The sequence below is a fragment of the Charadrius vociferus genome, unplaced genomic scaffold (assembly GCF_000708025.1).
Source record: "Charadrius vociferus isolate BGI_N301 unplaced genomic scaffold, ASM70802v2 scaffold370, whole genome shotgun sequence".
NCBI lineage: Eukaryota > Metazoa > Chordata > Aves > Charadriiformes > Charadriidae > Charadrius > Charadrius vociferus.
The window spans coordinates 1,381,001-1,399,379 of record NW_009646744.1 but is presented as its reverse complement, the minus strand read 5'-3'; the positions used below and the strand labels follow the sequence as shown (position 1 = coordinate 1,399,379).

Genomic DNA, 18,379 nt, shown 5'->3' with positions numbered 1-18,379 from the left:
AGCTTAATTCTAAGTGTGAGAGGTTGTGGTTGGGTTAGATGTACGCTGGACAAGATCTAGTGCAGAACACGTGCAAATGTAGAGCTGGAGTATTTTCCTAGCTCAGCCTAAGGATGCTTGTTTTTTTAATAACACCTCATTTTACATCACACAGCTGCTTCTCACGAGAGCGCTCCTTCAGAGAGGGGCGGATGTCTTCCTCCTGGAAGTTGAGAAATTCCCAACCGTCCTTTACAAATGGTTTAGAAACTTCCCCGTCCAAGCAAATACATGCCAGGTGACTCCTGTCAGGGCTGCTGTTACGCTGTCAAAAGTGACACATCATTTAAAGCTAGTAGGAAATGTTCGGCTTTTACCTCTGCGGTGCTGTGAGTCCTACTCTGGCACTCTCGGCAAGGCGAGGGCAGTGGGGGCTTTCGGTCAGGCCCCGGCTCCTGGAGTCGTGCGTGTATGGAATTACTCCTGAAAAACAAAGCCGAGCTGCTGTATGTAAAGGTCTGTGTGTTTTACCTGTGAAAATGGGGTTTTGTGGTTGGAAAGTCACACTGATGGGAGATCATAGAATAGTTTGGGTTGGAAGGGACTATAAAGACCCCCCAGTTCCACTCCCCCTGCCACCAGCCCTGGCCTTGGACACCTCCAGGGATGGGGCAGCCACAGCTTCTCGGGGCAACCTGCCCCAGGGGCTCACCACCCCTACAGGGAAGAATTCCTTCTGAATATCTCATCTCAATCTCCCCTCTTTCAGTGTCAAACCGTTCCCCCTCATCCCATCACTCCCCTCCCTGATGCAGTCCCTCCCCAGCTCTCCTGGAGCCCCTTTAGGCACTGGAAGGGGCTCTGAGCTCTCCCCTTTTTCGCCTTCTCTTCTCCAGGCTGACCCCCCCAACTCTCCCAGCCTGTCCTCCTCAGCCTGCTCGCTGCCTTAACAGCACTTAAATAGAAAGCAATGGAGACTTTCATACAATGCTTTTGCTGTAGCTTGCAGGGGTTTCAGCAGAAATTGCAGCACGTAATACAGAAATAAGCGCTTTAAAATGAGCCTGACTGCCAGGTCCAAGACCACGAAGCCGAGCAAACCTCATCAATGCTCGCGGGGGCTGCCCCTCTGCCCACTGGGACATGACCCACAGGTGTTTTTCAGCACATCCAAGACCCGGCACGGGGCCGTGGGGCTCATTTTGAGCCCCTGTCCCGCGATGTCGCCTGCTGTGCGCTAACAGCCGGGTGTTCTCAGGGTACAGCCCGCGCTGGGGCTCGGCCGGGCTCCAGCTTGAGTCATCTTTCACGTGAACGTTGGCTGCGGCCTTTTAACTAAAAGACCATCTGATTTTAAGGGTTTGGTCTCTTGCTTCGAGAGATCTGAAAAACGAATTTGGTGTTTAGCTGACGGCTGTGAAAGGAGTGTAGTAAGATGGATGTGATAGACAAAGTTTTCCTTCAGACCATGGTATATGCTGAAAGAGGAACTTGGCAGAGTATCTGAAATCCGTCTCATAAAATAACCCACACACTCCGTTCATCCAGCTTCGGCAAACTACACCCTACCTCTTTTCTTATCGGCTAATCTTCTGAGCTGAGCTAAATATTACGACTGTACTACAGCTTTTTAAAGTCAGATTGGAGCCTGCTGTGTCTGTGAAAGCGGCATCTCAACAGGACTGTGCTCGTAGGGAAATACGTGTTAAAATATGCGTGGCTTTTAAAATTCATCCTTTTCCCCCAGCTTTGGGGCCAGCCTTTGCCATAAGGGTTTGCCGCAGGGCTTCCTTCGAGGCAGTGAGCTGGAGAATCGATCCCGCTCCTGTGGGCACAGTGTAAATCTGTTATTTGTGTTCAAATGAAAACCGTGCTCTCCGTCCCGTATAGCTCCTCTGTGGGGTAACGATAAGATTTCCATTTCTGGGACTTCCAAAGCAGTTTATCAGAGACAAAGCTCTGTCCTTGCTGTTGAAAAGCCGGGGGCAGGAGAGGAAGGGATCTCCGTGTTGCAGTTGTCTTCTGTGCAGAGGCTGAATTTCAGTCTTGAGGGTGTCAGGATGTGCTAGGGTATGTCTTGGGGTCAGGATGTGCTAAGTTATGTCTTCAGGCTGAGTTGCTTGTCACGTTTGCATGAAAGAGGACTTGCAGCAATGAAGGCAGTCAGCTTTCGCCCACAAAAAGTCCTCTGCCAGGAGAGGTGAGAATCAGGTCATCAAAGTCCGACTGTACCCCCTGGGTCAGGGGAAAAGGCCATTATGGGCAGAAATTGCACCTTTGCTTTAAAAAAAATAAATCCTTGCCCGTATCCTATCACTTTCTCTTGCTGCCAGGTCTGAGCTAGTCCCGTGGAGTCCCGGGCAGCCAGCGGTGCCAGGCGTCCCTTGGAGAAGGCGGGGAGGCCATCATGGGGCTGTCTGGGCGCGATGGACAGTAGGCACGGTGGGGACAGGTCTCCAGGTCCTGCTCAGCCTTGTGTGAACCATGGTGGGTTTGCTCTAAGCCGACCTTCCTTTGGGTCTACCTATTGAGGGAGGTGGTCTGGTGGTGTCCCGATAACAACAATAGTGATGGACAAACATAGTATCATAGACTGGTTTGGGTTGGAAGGGACCTTGGAGATCATCTCGTTCCACCCCCTGCCCTGGGCAGGGACACCTCCCCCCAGCCCAGGTTGCTCCAAGCCCCGTCCAACCTGGCCTTGAACACCTCCAGGGATGGGGCAGCCACAGCTTCTCGGGGCAACCTGCCCCAGGGGATCACCACCCGCACAGGGAAACATTTCTTCCTAGTATTTAATCTAAACCTCCCTTCTCCCAGTTTGAAGCCATTACCCCTCGTCGCATCACTACATGCCCAAACATTATCCCAGTTCCGCAGAAAAGCGCTCTTGCCCTCTTCTCTTCCATGGTAGGCAGCTGAGGGCCCCATGGCAGGGACACGGCCTTTCGCCATCTATTGCAGAGGCAGCGGGGGGGCAGCGGGGGGCTCTCCCCGCACCACAGCTGGGCTCAATTACCGAGCTCCGAGCGAGGGGGAGAGAAGTCAAACGCCGGTGAGGAGCCGGAGCGCTCGGCCTCCTCCTGCCACTGCTGGAGGACAGGCACAAGTAACCAAATGTGCTCGCCAGAGGTACCCCGTCCAGGTGACCTGGTGGCTGAGGGATGCTTCGACCTCCTGGAGCACAAATAGCAACGCTCCCATGCCTAATTCAGCATTTTTGGCAGCAAACGTCTAGCTGACACTGACTGATGGCGTTCCGCTTTTAGGAAGAGAGTGGATCTGAAGTACATCAAACAGAAAACGGCTTTCGGCTGAGCCAAGCCGTTAATGGCCTTCAGCTCTGTTTAAATCAGATGCGGCGCGTGTTTATGCCGCGAGCGGGGCCGGCTCCCCCACGCTTCGGAAAATAAACATCTTGCAGGCGTCCCCACAGCGGCACGTCCTGTCCCTGCAGATCTCCTCCCACTGCGCAAGTGGGCTCCGGGGTGGGTTTGGGGCTCAAAGGTGTCATTTTGGAGGTGCGTTGGGCTGTGTGCTGGTGGGTCTTCTCCCACGGAGGGTTAGTCAGACCACGCTGCCACTGCTCAGAGCTCTTCAGATCAGGCCATGGGTGTAGGTGCTTACGTGGAGGTTGTAGGAGCCAACGTTGGCCTCTCAAATTAGCAAACTTCAGTTTTAGTCTCTGTCTGATCATCTGGAAAATGAGATGAATTTATTTTGTTTGAACTTCTGGCCTTTTAAGGGTTTCATTTAAAACTCTCCGAAGTGGATGAACTGTAATTGCTTTGGACCAGAGCATGAAGTCTGATGTTCTCTAAAGCTGTGTCTGACACCTGTGCTCTCTAGAGCTGAAGAATTGGGGTTTAAAAAAGCTGGAAGGACAAATAGGGCATTTTGCAAAATATCAAAAAAAAAAAAATCCTTTTTTTTTTCTTTAAGAATAAGAAAACTTGAGTCAGCAAAATAGTCGAACTTTAGGAAAGTAAGGTTGGATGTATTTTACCAAAGCGTATCAGAATACAAATGCGAGTTCCCAAAACTCTTACGAAATGGTGTGTGCGAAGGGCAGTTGCCTCCCGCAGCTCTGCACACCACAGCCCGGAGGAGCGCGGCCGAGGCGGCGAGCGCGGGGACTGCTCTTTGCCCAGAGATGGGTGCGGGTTTAAATCCATGAGTTAAACTCTTCCCAGCTTTGGATCCCGACGTTATTCCTGCTAAGCGGACAGACGAAATGGTGTGCTCACCTTGACGTACTTTAAAAATCTGAAGAGATTTATGCTTTTTGCTTGACGCTACAAAAGGTGGCTTCAAAATATGATAAACTCTCTCCAAAAGAGACGGGGACTGAGACTGATTTTCAAACCTTTCAAAAATAACTGGTTGGCCGCATGTTTTCCTACTTATGGGAACACTTATTTCCGCAGTGATTAGCTTGATAGAAGTATTTAATTTTTGAGTCTTCTGTCCTATTACAGGTTTGACTAAAAACCCTGAGGGACAAAAGTGTCCAGCGGAGTCAGGGGCACGACTGCAGTGAGCATCCGTGAGCCCTGGAGTACACGTTAGCTCTGCGTGCTGAAGCCACAGAGTATATTTGTATTTCTGTTGAAATCTTCAACTTGCTTCTTTCTATGCTCCCCTGTGCGTTTCCTGAAATTGGAAACGATATGTCCTGTGAAAAGCATTTGAGCTTCGTTACTTTGCTGATTGTGCTCGTTGCTCCGCTGGCTGTGTGCGGGCATCACGCTGGAGCTAAACGCAATACCTTCCGCTGATACAGGGGAAAAGGTTCGCTAATAAGCAGGTATGGAAGAGAGGGACTTGCTAGAAGTTGAGTAAGTGCTTGTAGAAGAAGGAAGGAAAAAAGCTCTCCCTGTTTCTGGCTCTTTGAGGAATTCCCAGGATTAAATCCAAGTAACCTGCTACTCGGCATCTTCCCCTGAAATATAAAAGGAAAATTGTTCCTTTCGTGCTCTCGATGCTGTGTTGTATGGCGGGGACAATAGCCAGGCATCCCAAAACCAGTTAAATCTTTCTTTTTTTTTTTTTTTTTAATCTTAATATATTCTGGCACCCCAGAACGTGCTTGAGAGCCTGTATAGGGGTGAGCAAGCAAAGCTGACGGTGTCTGGCTGCTGGTGGCCGGGGGTCGGTGGGGAGAGCTGCAGTAGCTCAGGTGCAGGAGCCAACCCAACGTGCCTCGTCGTCAGCTCCGGGACAGGCGCTGCCGCTGCCACCGCTGCTCCTGCCACCACCGCTGCTCCTTACCATCACCACTGCTCCTGCCACCACCGCTGCTCCTGCCACCAGCACTGCTCCTGCCACCACCGCTGCTCCTGCCACCACCGCGTCCACATGCCTGCCCGGCTTCCTGCGCCTCCGGCCAAGGAAATTGCTCCCCCATGCCATGTCACATGTTCCTTCTGCTGCAAATAGTTCCTCAGCAGCGCTGAGAAATACATCTCGAGGAGGAGGAGGAGGAGATGCTTTGCCGAGGCCATGCAAGGGGTGGCCAAGGCAGGTGCTTGCTGCGGGTCATCTTTTTTATTTGCTGCAGCTCATTCTCCTCCAAATCATCCCTTTTCCTCTGGTCGTTCCTTCCCCCAGTGGTGAGGGATGGGCTGGGGCTCTCCAGCAAGGTGGTGACCGGAGACGGTGGGTCTGGCTGGGCACCGGCCGCGGGCACTCGCTGCACATCGCGCTGCACTCCCGTACTGCAGCCGCACGCAAAACCGCCCCAAAACCCACCGGCTCCCGGGACCCGGGCCTTCAACCAGCCCCTTTCGAGCTCTGCCTCGTGTTTTTCTGGTGCGGGACGGCTGCGGGAATCATGTTTGCCAGGAGCGGGGAGGCCTGGGCTCCGGGAGCTCCAAACGCTGCGTGCCAGGAGGTTGGTTCCGCTTCGGAATGGACGGTCCTAGAAGGCACGCGCGAGAAAACAGATCGCGAGTTTCTGTGTCGTAGGCTGAAAGAGTTCTCCTCGGTGAAACTTCCCAGGCCGGCTCTGAGGAAGGGTTTGCAAACCCTCTTAATTTAAGAGAGACCATAAAAAGCAGGAAGAAAAGCCAGCAGAGAAAAGCAAATTAGGTCCCGGAGTGGGGGAAGGGGGGAATTTTGTCTGATCTTGAATTTGAGAACTGGAAAGAAATCCATCTGGTTCTAGGTTTCCAAAACCGAACGCATGAGTGTTTTGCACAATGCGGAGCCTTGCGGAGGTCTCACGGGAAAATGCTGGAACAGCCTTTGAGATGAGAAAAAGGAGATGGGAACAGCTTTTTGTGCAACAGGAAAGTTTTGTAGCACAGAAACTGAGAGCGACAAGGAAGGCAAAGAGCGATGAGCTCTCAGAGGGGTAAATACTTCCCGTAAAGCCATTTGCTGCCCCCGACACGAAGCACAGCTCTCCAAAGCCTGCAAAGAACTTGGTGGAAAAGGTTGAGGGACATCCATCGCTTCATCCCCGTGGTCTGGCAGGCGTTGAGGGGAGCAGGAGCGTTGCGGTGTCCGTCCGGAGGAGCCCGTTGATCCCTGTGGATGCTGCTGGCTCACCCGTGGCTTTGTAGGACGGCGGAGCAGAGGGACGGGTGAGCTGCCACCACCGCGAGCATCCTCCTCCCGCAGGAATGGGCAGTGGGGGGTGCCCAGGGATGCCGAGCAGCTCGGCGGTGCAGGGAGGGCTCCGAGACGCCCCGTTTCCATCACCCGCCTCGCGTGCCTTCGGGAGAGCGCCCGGGCGATACGTTTTAGCTTTATAGCAACATTTGCTCTTGATGGACAAATTGCCGAGCTTAACAGGGACGGATGGCCGACGCTTTACAAACTGCCGTGGATTAAAGCAAGTCGGTGGAGATTCTGGTCTCTAGGCCTTGTGGTGGAGGAGGGTTTCATTCCAGCACGAGCCGCCAGCCCCGTGCTCCCCGGCGGGGTCAGGGGAGAGGGGAGCGGAGGACACAGCCCCTCGGACCGGGCGCGCATCCGGGCCCCGACGCACAGCTAATTAACGCCAACGGCTTTTTAAAAGCATAACTCTGTGGCTCGCGGTGGCCTGCCAGGCAGCACGGGCCATTGCTTTTTTCCCCCTGAAATGTTTATGATCCTTCTTTTCCTCTCTGTGTCACAGTTGAAAGTGTTTTCTTTATTTCCCTTGAAATCGTAATGTCAATCTGGGAATTGGAAACCCATAGCCTGGTGGTAGTAAATTTTTTTTTTTTTTTTTTAAGAATATAAATCGGGGAACAGCTAAAATTATATTATTCCTGGCAGCGATATTTCTTTTTTTAACAGATAATTTGAAGTTATTATGTTGGAAGCAGCTTTCCCCACGTGTGTGTGCATGCACGGTACGGCAGGAGCGGTGCCGAGAGGGCTCGGGGCGGCTCTCGGGGCTTTCGAGGCGGTGGAAGTGCCGGGAGTTTGCCGGAGTCTGCAGTTTTTCAGCTTGTGGCAGAAAAAAAAAAGAAAAAAAGAAAAAAAATGAAAAAAACACCTCAAAGGCACTGTTTTGCAGTTCTTAATTAAGCCCGGTTTTTATCAATGAGAGTTTTGCCTTAGGAAGAACTGAAGGGTTGGACTTTCCAGGTCTTTTTCTAGCAGGATCTGGTTTTTATTTCTCTTAGCTGTTCATTTTTACAAGGCTTGGGAGCACCAGTGTTTTCTGCTATGCACCACTGCTAGGCATTTGTTTCCAATTAGTATTTATTGGATTATTTTAGTCAAAAGCGAGCTTTGTATTACAGCCCCGCAATATGCGCTTTGTTATTTGTTCGCAGGACGGTGTTTTCTTTTTCGGCTCGGTTTTGCATCCCCCTCGGTCTCCTGAAAAGCCGGTGCAAGGCAGCATCGCTGGGGATCTGCCCTGCAGCAGATTAAACCAGATTAAACAGATTGCAGCCTCTTGTACGAGCATCTATTTCTTCCGTGGGTACGGGCATGTTTCTGACTCGCACGGCTGGAAATAGCAGCGGCCGCCGCACGTGTCCCGAGGCCGTGTCCGGCTCTCGGTTTCTTTTCCCCGTAGCTGGAATTAGTCCCCCTCTGGGGACGAGGGTGCTGGTGGCTCGGGTGGCTTGTGGCAAGATTAGCCGCCAGATACTGTAGGATTTCTGGGTGTGCGCGGGGCTGACTAATAAAGCCTTGGAAAAACACGTAGGTAATGTTTTATGTAGGTGAAATAATACGGAAAGCTTGCGTTTTAATGGCATCTGAGTTTCCTGACTTGAGGTCATACGACAAAAATATTTCCCTAGTTTGCCTTGGGAATTAAAAAGCCAATGGAAATATGAATACCAAGCTAAATCCTTGACCGGTGTGTTTCTCACGCTGTTGATGACTGCTCTTATTTTGGGAGAAAACCTCCCGAAATGAACACGGATGCATGCGGATCCCACTCTGGAGCCATTCCAAACCCGCCTGGATGCCGTCCTAGGCAACCTGTTGTAGGTGCCCCTGCTCTGGCGGGGGGGTTGGACTAGATATCTCCAGAGGTCCCTTCCAGCCCTGACCATTCTGTGATTCTGTGATTCTGTGGGATGAGAGTAGTTGCAAGTGAGTGGAAATAGCAGGACTGGCCCCAGTGCTTCAGGTCTTGCCCGACCTGCGCGCGGAGCTGCAGAGCCGTGGGGTTTGTCGTGTTCCGCTCGTGTAAATCAGGAGCGATTGCCCCGAGGTCAGGAGAGCGATAAGTGCTCTCGGAGTGATGTAACGCGAAACAAGAAGCAGACTCGCGGCCTTTCTTTAGCGGAAATAACAAATACGCTTTTACAGGAGAATAAATGCAGAATACTTGGCAGGGGCTCGCCGTGGAGAAGCAGGCAAGTTCGTTTGGTCGGAGACCAAGGAAAGCTGCATAGATTCGGCAAGATTTAACTGCAGGTCGAGCCTGAGTTTTCCTTTTCCTGCTGCATGTCTCTGTTTTCCATAGTACATATAAAATATTATTACTGCAAACTGCACGCCCCAGCGCAGCCTCTCCGTGTATATCATACTAAGAACTATAAATCTCACGGGTTTTTCTTCTTTTTCTTCTCTTGCAGGACAACGGGCCTGCCCAGAGCAGGAGGCCGATGCCCCACGGGGCTGGTGGCAACCCCACGGACAACAAGCAGATGCTGAACGTGCAGCACCACCACCCGACCCGGCTCTACGCCAACAGCGGCTCCGAGTCGGCTCTGCCGGGCCAGCTGAGCGGGCTCCACATCGCTCCTGCCCAGAGGTGGGGGAGAGACCTTCGCTCGTGCTCCGGGTCCCGCCGCTCTTCATGCAAACTGGGGTGGAGGGGCGGGTGTTGAGGCTGCGGTGCTCCCGCAGCTCCAGAGACGTCGGGTTCAGCTCCTGCTCCGTTAGCCAAGGGCAGATGGTAGGAGAAAAAAAAAACCAAAAAACAACAAAATGAGGGGGGTTGGAGGTGCCAAGTTTTGAACAAAACAGCCACGTGTATGTACGTAGCAACTGCAACACTGGATTTAAGGTTGTGATGCTGAAGCAACGTTCAACGGTTTATCTCGGAGATGGGTGCAGGTGGTGGTTTTCCAAATCCACGTCCTTCCACTGCCGATGGGGGTAGGCAGATTAGCGGCATCAGGTCCGGTCCCCAGGCTGGGATTAATGCCGCGGAGTGGCACAGACGTTCACACCCTGGTTTTTCAAAGTATATATTCAAGGCAGGATGGAAGGGGTTTGCCCTCCTAGGAATGGGGATGACATATCCACAGACCCCGGAGCAAACACTTGGTCTGGGAGCTGGAGGGATCCACAGAGAAAGTTAACCCCAGTAAACTTGGAATGTTTATAAATGTAAGATCTGCTCAATGCAGCTGTCCGGGCGGCTGGGAAATAAATAACGCTCGTAGGAAAGAAAAAGCTTTAGTGTAGCCAAGAACGGTTTGGGTGGATAACTCGGACTTTGAGGCAGGCCAGGTTGTGGGCTGCGATGCTGTCGCATGGCTTACGCCGCGGCTGATTTATGCTCCTCCAGACTGGCAAAATATTCCGCAAGGAAGTAACGTCTGTACCAAATACAAAGGGGAAAGAGAGTTTCTTTGCAGCTCAGGAACTCTGTGCCTGCACAAATTCATATCGCAGTGACGCTGTGAGCCAGCTTATTCCCCGTGCTGCTCCAGGAAAGTTAATGAAGTTGGAAAGAAGAGAACCGCACACAAAAATACGCAGAACAAAATCTGATGTTATCTGCGTGCGAGCCAAGGGCTGGGGGTTAGCCTGGGGGTGTGAGGGGAATTGGGTCAGAAGTGCATTCTCTTCGAATTTGGGCTTGATCAGGCTGGACTGGTCAAAACCTGCCCCTTTTCACTGGAAATGTGTGAATGGATGTGCGAGAGGGCTGCGGCAGGGCAGAGTGGCGCTGGGGGCACACGGGGGGTTGGGGCTGGCCGCGGTCGGGGGGATGGCTCCTCTCCCACGGCAGCGGCACTCCTGCCCCTCGGCTCGAGGGGTCGCAGCCACGGGAGAGCCTGCTGGGTCACTGCCGGAAGATGGAGCTCGGCTTTTTCTTTGAAAGCTAATTTTGTTTGGGAGTTGTATGGTTTTGTTTTCCTTTTTTTGAAAGTGAATTTTTTTTCTTCCTTTTTTTTTTTTTTTTTTTAAGTGGGTATGAGTATAACGCTGGTGGAGAAAATGAGTCAGATGATGGCTAAAGTGCGTTAAGCTGTCTGATGGGGTTCCGGCCTCTTGCTATTTTTATTGGTTTTGTAATGACCTTGATGATCTTCTCCTTAAAAAGGAAAAGGAGCCCCTTCCCCCGAAGCCGTGCTGTGCTTTGGGGCCTCAGCGAAGCACAACAGCACTCGAATTCGTCTCTGCTCAGCAGGACCCTTAAACGTGGACCCGACATATTTTTGATTCCAAACTACGCTTTTCCTGGTTTTGATGTATTGAACGAACTGGAATAATGGTTTAAATTCCTGCTTGTTGTCCGTTGTGCCCCAGTCATGCCGCATACGCACAAGGAGCAGCTTCGGGTCTGGGTGCGGGAGGTGGTCGGGGGAGATGAGGGTGCTGCTCTCCTGTCCCGTCCTCGGGGCTCAGCGGCCCCGTGGGGTGGTTTTCCCGCTGAAGCTGTGGGCTGGGGCTGGCAAACCGACCTCTTAACGCAGTCACCTACAGAAACGCTAACTTCCAAAGAGGCGTTTGTGGATGGTAGGGGGATTTGCCGCCTGGCAGCAGCACCCGCGCTCCCCGTGCCGGGTGCCCTAACGGCGGCGAGGGGTGGGTGGGTCCCCCGGCCATGTGTAATTAATGAAATGCATTGTTTTGCCCATTTTCTTCAATAAATCCCATGTGTGGCTGAGCAATTTACAGTGCTTGTAAGCAGCTGCCCTCTTTCCTGGAGGCATCTGGTAACTGGGCCAGCCCTGGCTGTGTTGCTCAACAGGAGCCCAGCAGGAACCAGTTTAACTTCCCTGGATCAATGGCTGTTCCCGGGACAGGCGTAGTACCTCCAGGCAGGGAAACCCATGGGAACAGAGAGGTGTTTAATTGAATCTGTGGGAATGTGGAGGTTTCGGTCCCTCCCTGACGAGCTGACAGTCGCTGTTTCTATTTGACTTGAGCCTTTCTTGCTTTTCTTTAAAACAGCCTCGACCCCTTGAAGTCTCTCCCGCGGAACAGAAACGGGATTGATGTGGAGTCAGATGTCTACAAGATGCTTCAGGATTATGAAAAGCCCGTTTCGGAGCCCAAACAGTCCGGATCCTTCCGGTACTTGCAGGGCATGTTGGAGGCTGGTGAGAACGGTAAGGAGGTGGGCACCCATAGCGTGTCCCGGTGGGTCCCCGGGGCAGTGGCACAGCACTGCTGCGGGGCTGAACCATCACTCCATCCCTCTGCACCCCCTTCCGTGACCCCGCCACCGCCAAGTTTTTTTTTACCCTCCTTCTCTTGCCCTTGCTGAGGTCCAGAAGCTTGGAACGCCTCTGAAGGACCCATCTGCGGGAGCCGATGGGGTGGGTTTGCAAACTCCTCTGCTCTCTGGCGTTTCACCGCGCGTCGGTTGGGTGCTGAGGCGGCTCAGCTCCACGGGAAGGTCCAGGTGCCCCAGTGAGGGGGAATTCCCAGAGGGCAGGTTTCAGATTAGGGTTTCAGATGCGGAGGCGGTGGCTCGGGCCAGCATCCGGGGGCTTACCGAATTTTGCGGCTACTTGAGCATCGTGTGAAAGTTGGATTTGCAAAGAGCTTCTGCAGAGCAGCTGTTTTCCTGAGATGGTTTATGAAATGTAATGGCCTAAAGCGGTTGTGTAAGATCACCGGCAGAGGACCGTAGGCCTGTGTAAGTAAATGGCATTTGCATAAGGACGTGGGATGGTCCTCAGACAGGCAGGGATAGAGATCGGGAGCTCTTGGCTCCCTTCTTGGGTCTGTCACAGCTTCCTGCCTGTGTCATGAACGCAGACAGGAGCCAAGTCCGAGCATTAAATAATTAGATCCCTAAACTACACATTTCAGCTTCTTTTTATTTGCCTTTGAACTTTAAGTCCGTTGGGGCTTTTATGTTCGAAGTTTCAGGCTTCGCTTTACAATCATTAGGGCAAGACTCTTCTTTCTGCTTCCTTCCAAGAGCCTCACACTCCAGTCACGTGAATCCAGGACCGTAGATTTTATGGGAGAATACCAACTACTGCAAATCTCATTAGGAAGCTGCGAGAGGCGGCGAGTCAGGGCGCTGCACTTCACTTTCTCTGTGTATAAAATGATGGCGAAGGATATTCTTTGACTAGAAGGATGTTGCTTCTTGCTTCACAAGTGCGGTCATGGGTGACTTCTGAGCATCAAGAGCTTCTACCAGTTTTGCTCAGTGGTACTCAGGCATGTCCGCAAAGCACGAGGTGGCGTCGGCCTTGGAAGTACTGGGTGTAAATATTACGGCCCCTTCGAGGCTGGCAGGAAAACTGATGTTCATTACAAGTTCCAGATGTACCTTCAGGTCCAGCTTCCCGGTGTGGTGCCTCCTGCACTCCCAGGTCTCCTCGTTAGGAAGAAGCAAATAGGAAGTGACTGTGTTAATCCCAATTAATAACGCTGCTGCCTTCCTCCCTTCTCCGTGCCAGGGAGAGGGAACAAAGCTGAAGCTTTGCTGGTTTGCTGCTGCCTCCCCGCGTGTCCCCTGGGCTGGGAGAAACCCAGCGCTGCCCTTCGGGTGGAAGAAACGGGTGTGCGCTGGGGGAAAAGGGTGGACAATGAGGTGCCAGGATGGTCCCCGGACCCTGGGGCTGTCCCAGCCGGTCCTGGATGTCTGCTCACCCCAGCAGTGTCTTGGCACCAGCCCGTCACTGACGCAGCACCCTGTGTTGGGTTGGAGCCTGCGAGGATGCCGATGGGTCCCAGCCAGCGTGGTGGCCCGCTGGAGAGGTCACCACCTCCCCACCACCTCCCGGGGCTGTGACACTGGCCCGTTCCCTCTCGGCGGTGCTGTGCGGCGGGGAGAAGGGGGGCGGGACGGGCTGCGGGCACCGTCTCTCTCGTGCCTCCACCATTACGGTGCTGTCTGTTTATTTATACGGGATGAGAAATTAAGTGCAAAGCATCTCTCCTGGCATAAAGCTCTGTGATGTTTCAGCATGGTTTAAATCCCCAGGAGTGTCCCCGCTTGGTTGTTGTACAGCTTCCACCCCTGCTTCTTGTTCCTTAAGCCTAAAATTATACATTTTGGCCCGAGCCTGCCGTGCGTTGTCCTTTTAAAGTCACGATCTCCTCTCCTGAGGAGCTGGGTGTCTTATATGGAAGGTGTTTCTACTGGGAGCCGTATGTTCTTCAGCATCACCAGCTCCATCCCGTGCCTGTAAGGAGCTTCGTGCTGGGGCTGTGACGGAGGCTGGAGGAATCGCCGCAGCCGTCTCTGTGGGTGCCCTTGGCGCAGAAAGGATGAGCACTGCAGCCACAAACGGGGACGGCGATAGTTAAGATTGTGGAGTTAAAGCATCTCGCTGCCTTGCTGAGGACCATAAATTACGAGGAGGCTGTGGGCTGGTAAATAGAAGGAAATGGTCCATCGTTTGGGAAGATGGGAAGCAGCCCTCTGCAGGGCTCGTTTTGCTGTAAAAATCTCTTCCCCCCCCCTCCTCCTTCTTTTAAGCAGCTTATCCAAGCGCTCTGTCTGACAGACAGTGACAGCTTAACTGTTAAATGCTGGCAGATGAGCGCGTCTAGTCTAAGCACGCCGTATCTCCCGCTGGGGCAAGCCAACAGCTTGAGCGGTTGTTTGGGTTTATTCCCAGCAAGGCAGCGGAAGGACTCGACAGGCAAGCTTGGCTGGAGCCGGCCGAGCGCTCGGAGCGCCCCTGGGGTGCAGCAGCCCCGGTCCGCTCCTGAGCAGGCACTCTCGCACCTATCAAGGCCCTCGGCATCTCCAAACACTATATGATATCTTGGGGAAAGTGGGCTTTGGTGGGAAATCAGTCCTTTTGCTTTCACTCGCTTGGCTAGAGCCGCTGGCAGCGTTGGTTTCTGGATCAGATGGGGTCTGCTGCGCGAGGACGCCTGCGCATCCCACGGGTGATGCCGGGGCTGGGGTTGGACGTGCTCCCTCCTCCCGGCCAAGCCCAGGAACGCGTCCTGAGACGTGTCAGCCAGGGGAGCGGGGGTCTCTCCGTGGAAGGCAGCTCTGCCAAGCAGTGCCCTTCAGAACATCCAGTGTGGACCTGCACAGGATGGGTGAGCGACCACCAGCGACGATGCACTGGTTCTAGGTCCTAACAATTCACGCAGACGCATTCCTGGAGCCGTGGTGGACCCTTCAGAGCAAGATCCAAATGGAGGTTTCCAAAACCAGTGCAGTGGTTTCTGACCCCCACCTGGGTGAGAAAGTGCCTGGGACCCTGCTGAGACCTCCTGGGCGTTGTGGGCTTCCAGCACACGTTTCATATTGACCATGGGCTTAAGTGCCCTGGAAGCTCGGGGAGTGCGGGAAGCCCGAACGCTGAAGAATGGCTCCTTCAGCCAAGAGCTCTCTTGGTACCTGCCCATCACTGATGCAGCACCCCGTGTTGGGTTGGAGCCTGCGAGGATGCCGATGGGTACCAGCCAGCGTGGTGGCCCGCTGGAGAGGTCACCTCCCCACCGCCTCCCGGGGCTCTCTGCTTTTCCAAACTGTGTCAGCTAATGGAATAAAACACATTGTCCTTCTTCATGAGGATCCGAGGGCTGGAGCACCTCTCCTATGAGGAGAGGCTGAGAGAGTTGGGGCTGTTCAGCAAGGAGAAGAGAAGGCTCCAGGGAGATCTTATTGTGGCCTTCCAGTGCCTAAAGGGCCTACAGCAGAGCTGGGGAGGGACTTTTTACTGGGGCATGGAGTGACAGGACGAGGGGGGATGGATATAAGCGGGAAGAGGGCAGGTTTAGATTAAACATTAGGAAGAAGTTTTTCACTTTAAGGGTGGTGAGGCACTGGCACAGGTTGCCCAGAGAGGTTGGTGAGGCCCCATCGCTGGAGGTGTTCAAGGCCAGGCTGGACAGGGCCTTGGGCAACCTGGGCTGGTGGGAGGTGTCCCTGCCCATGGCAGAGGGCTTGGAACTTCATGATCTTTAAGGTCCTTTCCAACCTAAACCATTCTATGACTCTATGAGCTTTTGCTTTCTATAACCTTAGGCCATCGCAGAGGAACCACAGGGCAGTATGTACCCAAAGGACCAGTCAGTTGTGAGCCACGAAAAGCCACGCAGTGAATACTGGAAGCTTTTAAGTGTCACGGTGTTTGGAAACAAGTATGTTCGTATTGTCTGAAGTACGAGGGCAGATGATAGATGATCTGTAAGGAGAGAGGCTGTGACATGGAAAACTTCGCCATGAGGTTGTTCGTATGCACAAAATTTTCATTGCTTTCTTTCCGGTCATTGGCCCTTTACGAAAGCAGGCCTGGTGCCCCAGAACACCTTATCTTCTATCACAATGTTTTGTTGGAGATTAATTTAGATTATTTTAGATTAAATGATTGTTCTAAGAAGAAAAATGCATGTCATTCTATTACCGTTTGTTTTAATTTGCCTAATTCTCCAAAAGGCTTTCATCTTTGTCTCCTTCACTGATGGTGGATCTGCGAAGTGCAGTCGGTGTGATAGAATCTCTTCTTTCTGAAGCTTTTCTGAGATTTTTGCTATTTATATTTCTTAACTCACTAAATAGTATGGCAGCCAAATCAATCTCACCTCTAGAATAAGGCTGCTTTGCCTTTCAACATGGTGTGTGTGCTGAGCTGGTGCCATCGCAGTCCGTGGACTTTTTACTTCCTTACAAGCAAGTTGCAGGTTCTGTTGTGATGCGCAGAGACTCATCTGACTCCCTAAGGAAAAAAAAAAAAAAGGGAGGGAGAGATTAGAAAAAAAAAAGTCCCGAGAGGAGAAGTTTTCAATCTGTGTCTGTTTAAAATTCTTGGCAGGTGAAAAACTCGACAAACTGAGCAACCCCCGAAACATCAAGTCCCCGGTGTCAAAGCTTGGCGGTGCCATGTCCGGGCTGCAGATGCTCCCCGAGTGCACCCGCTGCGGGAACGGCATCGTGTAAGTGTCGCGTCTCCCCGGAGCCTCCGGTTCGGTGGGGACGGTACCACAGGGACCGGATGGGTCGGGTCCTACCAGACATGCGGGCTAGAATTTATCTCTGAGTACCTTGCTTTTGTAGCAGAATAGCTCGCATTTATAGCCGAGTACCTTGCACTTATAGGGGAATACCTTGAATCCCTTTCTGGCTTTTGCTAACTCTATATAAACCTGGAATTGAGGAACAGGGTTTGGACTGCCCCTTTTAAGGGCATCCTGCAGCAAAACGGGGATGATTCATGGGATGGTTTCTGCCCTGCTTACCATAGTAACTGCCCAGGGACTATGAATAGCGCCGGCGGCGCCGGCACTCTTTCACTGCCTTACGGAGGGAGGAACACTTCAAGGGTCAAGTAGAAGAGGTCTGCAGGTTATTTTTGTTTGTTTGTTGAAGAGTTACTCTCGGAGGGATGGGTGTTGGGTCTGATTGCAGAGACTATGGGCCTTTTTCTGCTTCACTGTGTTGTGATTTATGTTCTGTTGTCACCTACGTTCTGCTGGAGCCAGATTTGCTGGCTGAGAGGCTGCTCCGCGGACGCCTGTGACCATGTTCTCGCTGGTGCCGTGAGCCGAGGGGCTGTGCCCCACGAGCCGTGGTGGTCCCTGCGTGGGGGCAGCCCCAGCCCGGCCGGCGGCACTGGGAGGACGCTGGCTCCCCATGTTCAGGTCTGGGCTGAGCGTAGATATTTGAGGCTCCGCTTTGCATCGAGCCGTGGAGCAGTGCCACAGCGGGGGCACGGAGAAAGGGGGATGGAGCATCCCTTCCCACGGAGATATTGGGGAGCCACGCCTGGAGCGGGGCGGCAGCTTTGGGTGGGCTGAGGTGTTGGGACAGGAACCCACGATAACGCCCTTGTGTGCCCCGACATGTTGCTTCCCTTTGCTTAATCCGTTTTACTGGAGGCATCAGGAAAAGCTGTTGACGCTCCTTGTTTCTCCATCTCTGACCTGAGGGAGGGACTTCTTACAAGGGCACGTAGCGATAGGATGAGGGGGAATGGCTTGAAACTGGAAGAAGGGAGACTTAGATTAAATATTTGGAAGAAATTTTTCACTTTGAGGGTGGTGAGACAGTGGAACAAGTTGCCCCGAGAAGCTGTGGCTGCCCCATCCCTGGAGGTGTTCAAGGCCAGGTTGGACGGGGCTTGGAGCAACCTGGGCTGGTGGGGGGTGTCCCTGCCCAGGGCAGGGGGTGGCACTGGATGGTCTTCAAGGTCCCTTCCCACCCAAACAGTTCTGTGATTCTATGATTCTGTCTCACCGGAGCTCTCCCCGTCTCTCACCAGGGGCACCATCGTCAAAGCTCGGGACAAGCTCTACCACCCCGAGTGCTTCATGTGCGACGACTGCGGCCTCAACCTGAAGCAGAGAGGGTATTTCTTCATCGAAGAGCAGCTGTACTGCGAGACGCACGCGAAGGAGAGGGTTAAGCCCCCCGAGGGATATGACGTGGTGGCTGTTTATCCCAACGCTAAAGTTGAACTTGTCTAACCCCGGGCTGTGCTCCGGAGAGGTCGGGCGGCCGCACGCCCACCCACGTCCTCCCCGCCGGCTGCGCAATGTGGCTGTAATCAACCCTGATTACCACAGCCCAAGTTAAAATGCCTTTTCCTAGATAAAACTGTTTACACTTGGGATCTCCAGGGGATGGTGTTGAAAGCATACGAACAGGTTTTTCCCTTCTTTTTGACACTCTGCTTTTTGGGTTGCTGTGTTGGGCTATTAGTCTGTGCCATAACCTTATCCAAGATCTGTGTAAATATTGATTAATCTTTCTTTTTTTTCATATAAAACCATTATTTTTTTTTTTTTTTTTTTTTTTTTTTTTTTTGCCCCTCTCTTCTTCTGAAAAAGC

General features: G+C 52.8%; 1 protein-coding gene across 1 annotated transcript in view; it reads left to right on the top strand.

Moving 5' to 3' along the window:
* The window catches only part of PDLIM4 (PDZ and LIM domain 4), a 54,317-nt gene extending 36,302 nt beyond the window's left edge, over nucleotides 1-18,015 (top strand). The window contains exons 4-7 of the mRNA XM_009890758.1: nucleotides 9,015-9,193; nucleotides 11,572-11,729; nucleotides 16,365-16,485; nucleotides 17,811-18,015. Coding sequence (XP_009889060.1) covers nucleotides 9,015-9,193; nucleotides 11,572-11,729; nucleotides 16,365-16,485; nucleotides 17,811-18,015 — 663 coding nt within the window. The remainder of the gene's footprint in view (nucleotides 1-9,014; nucleotides 9,194-11,571; nucleotides 11,730-16,364; nucleotides 16,486-17,810) is intronic.
* The last annotated feature ends 364 nt before the right edge of the window (nucleotides 18,016-18,379 follow it).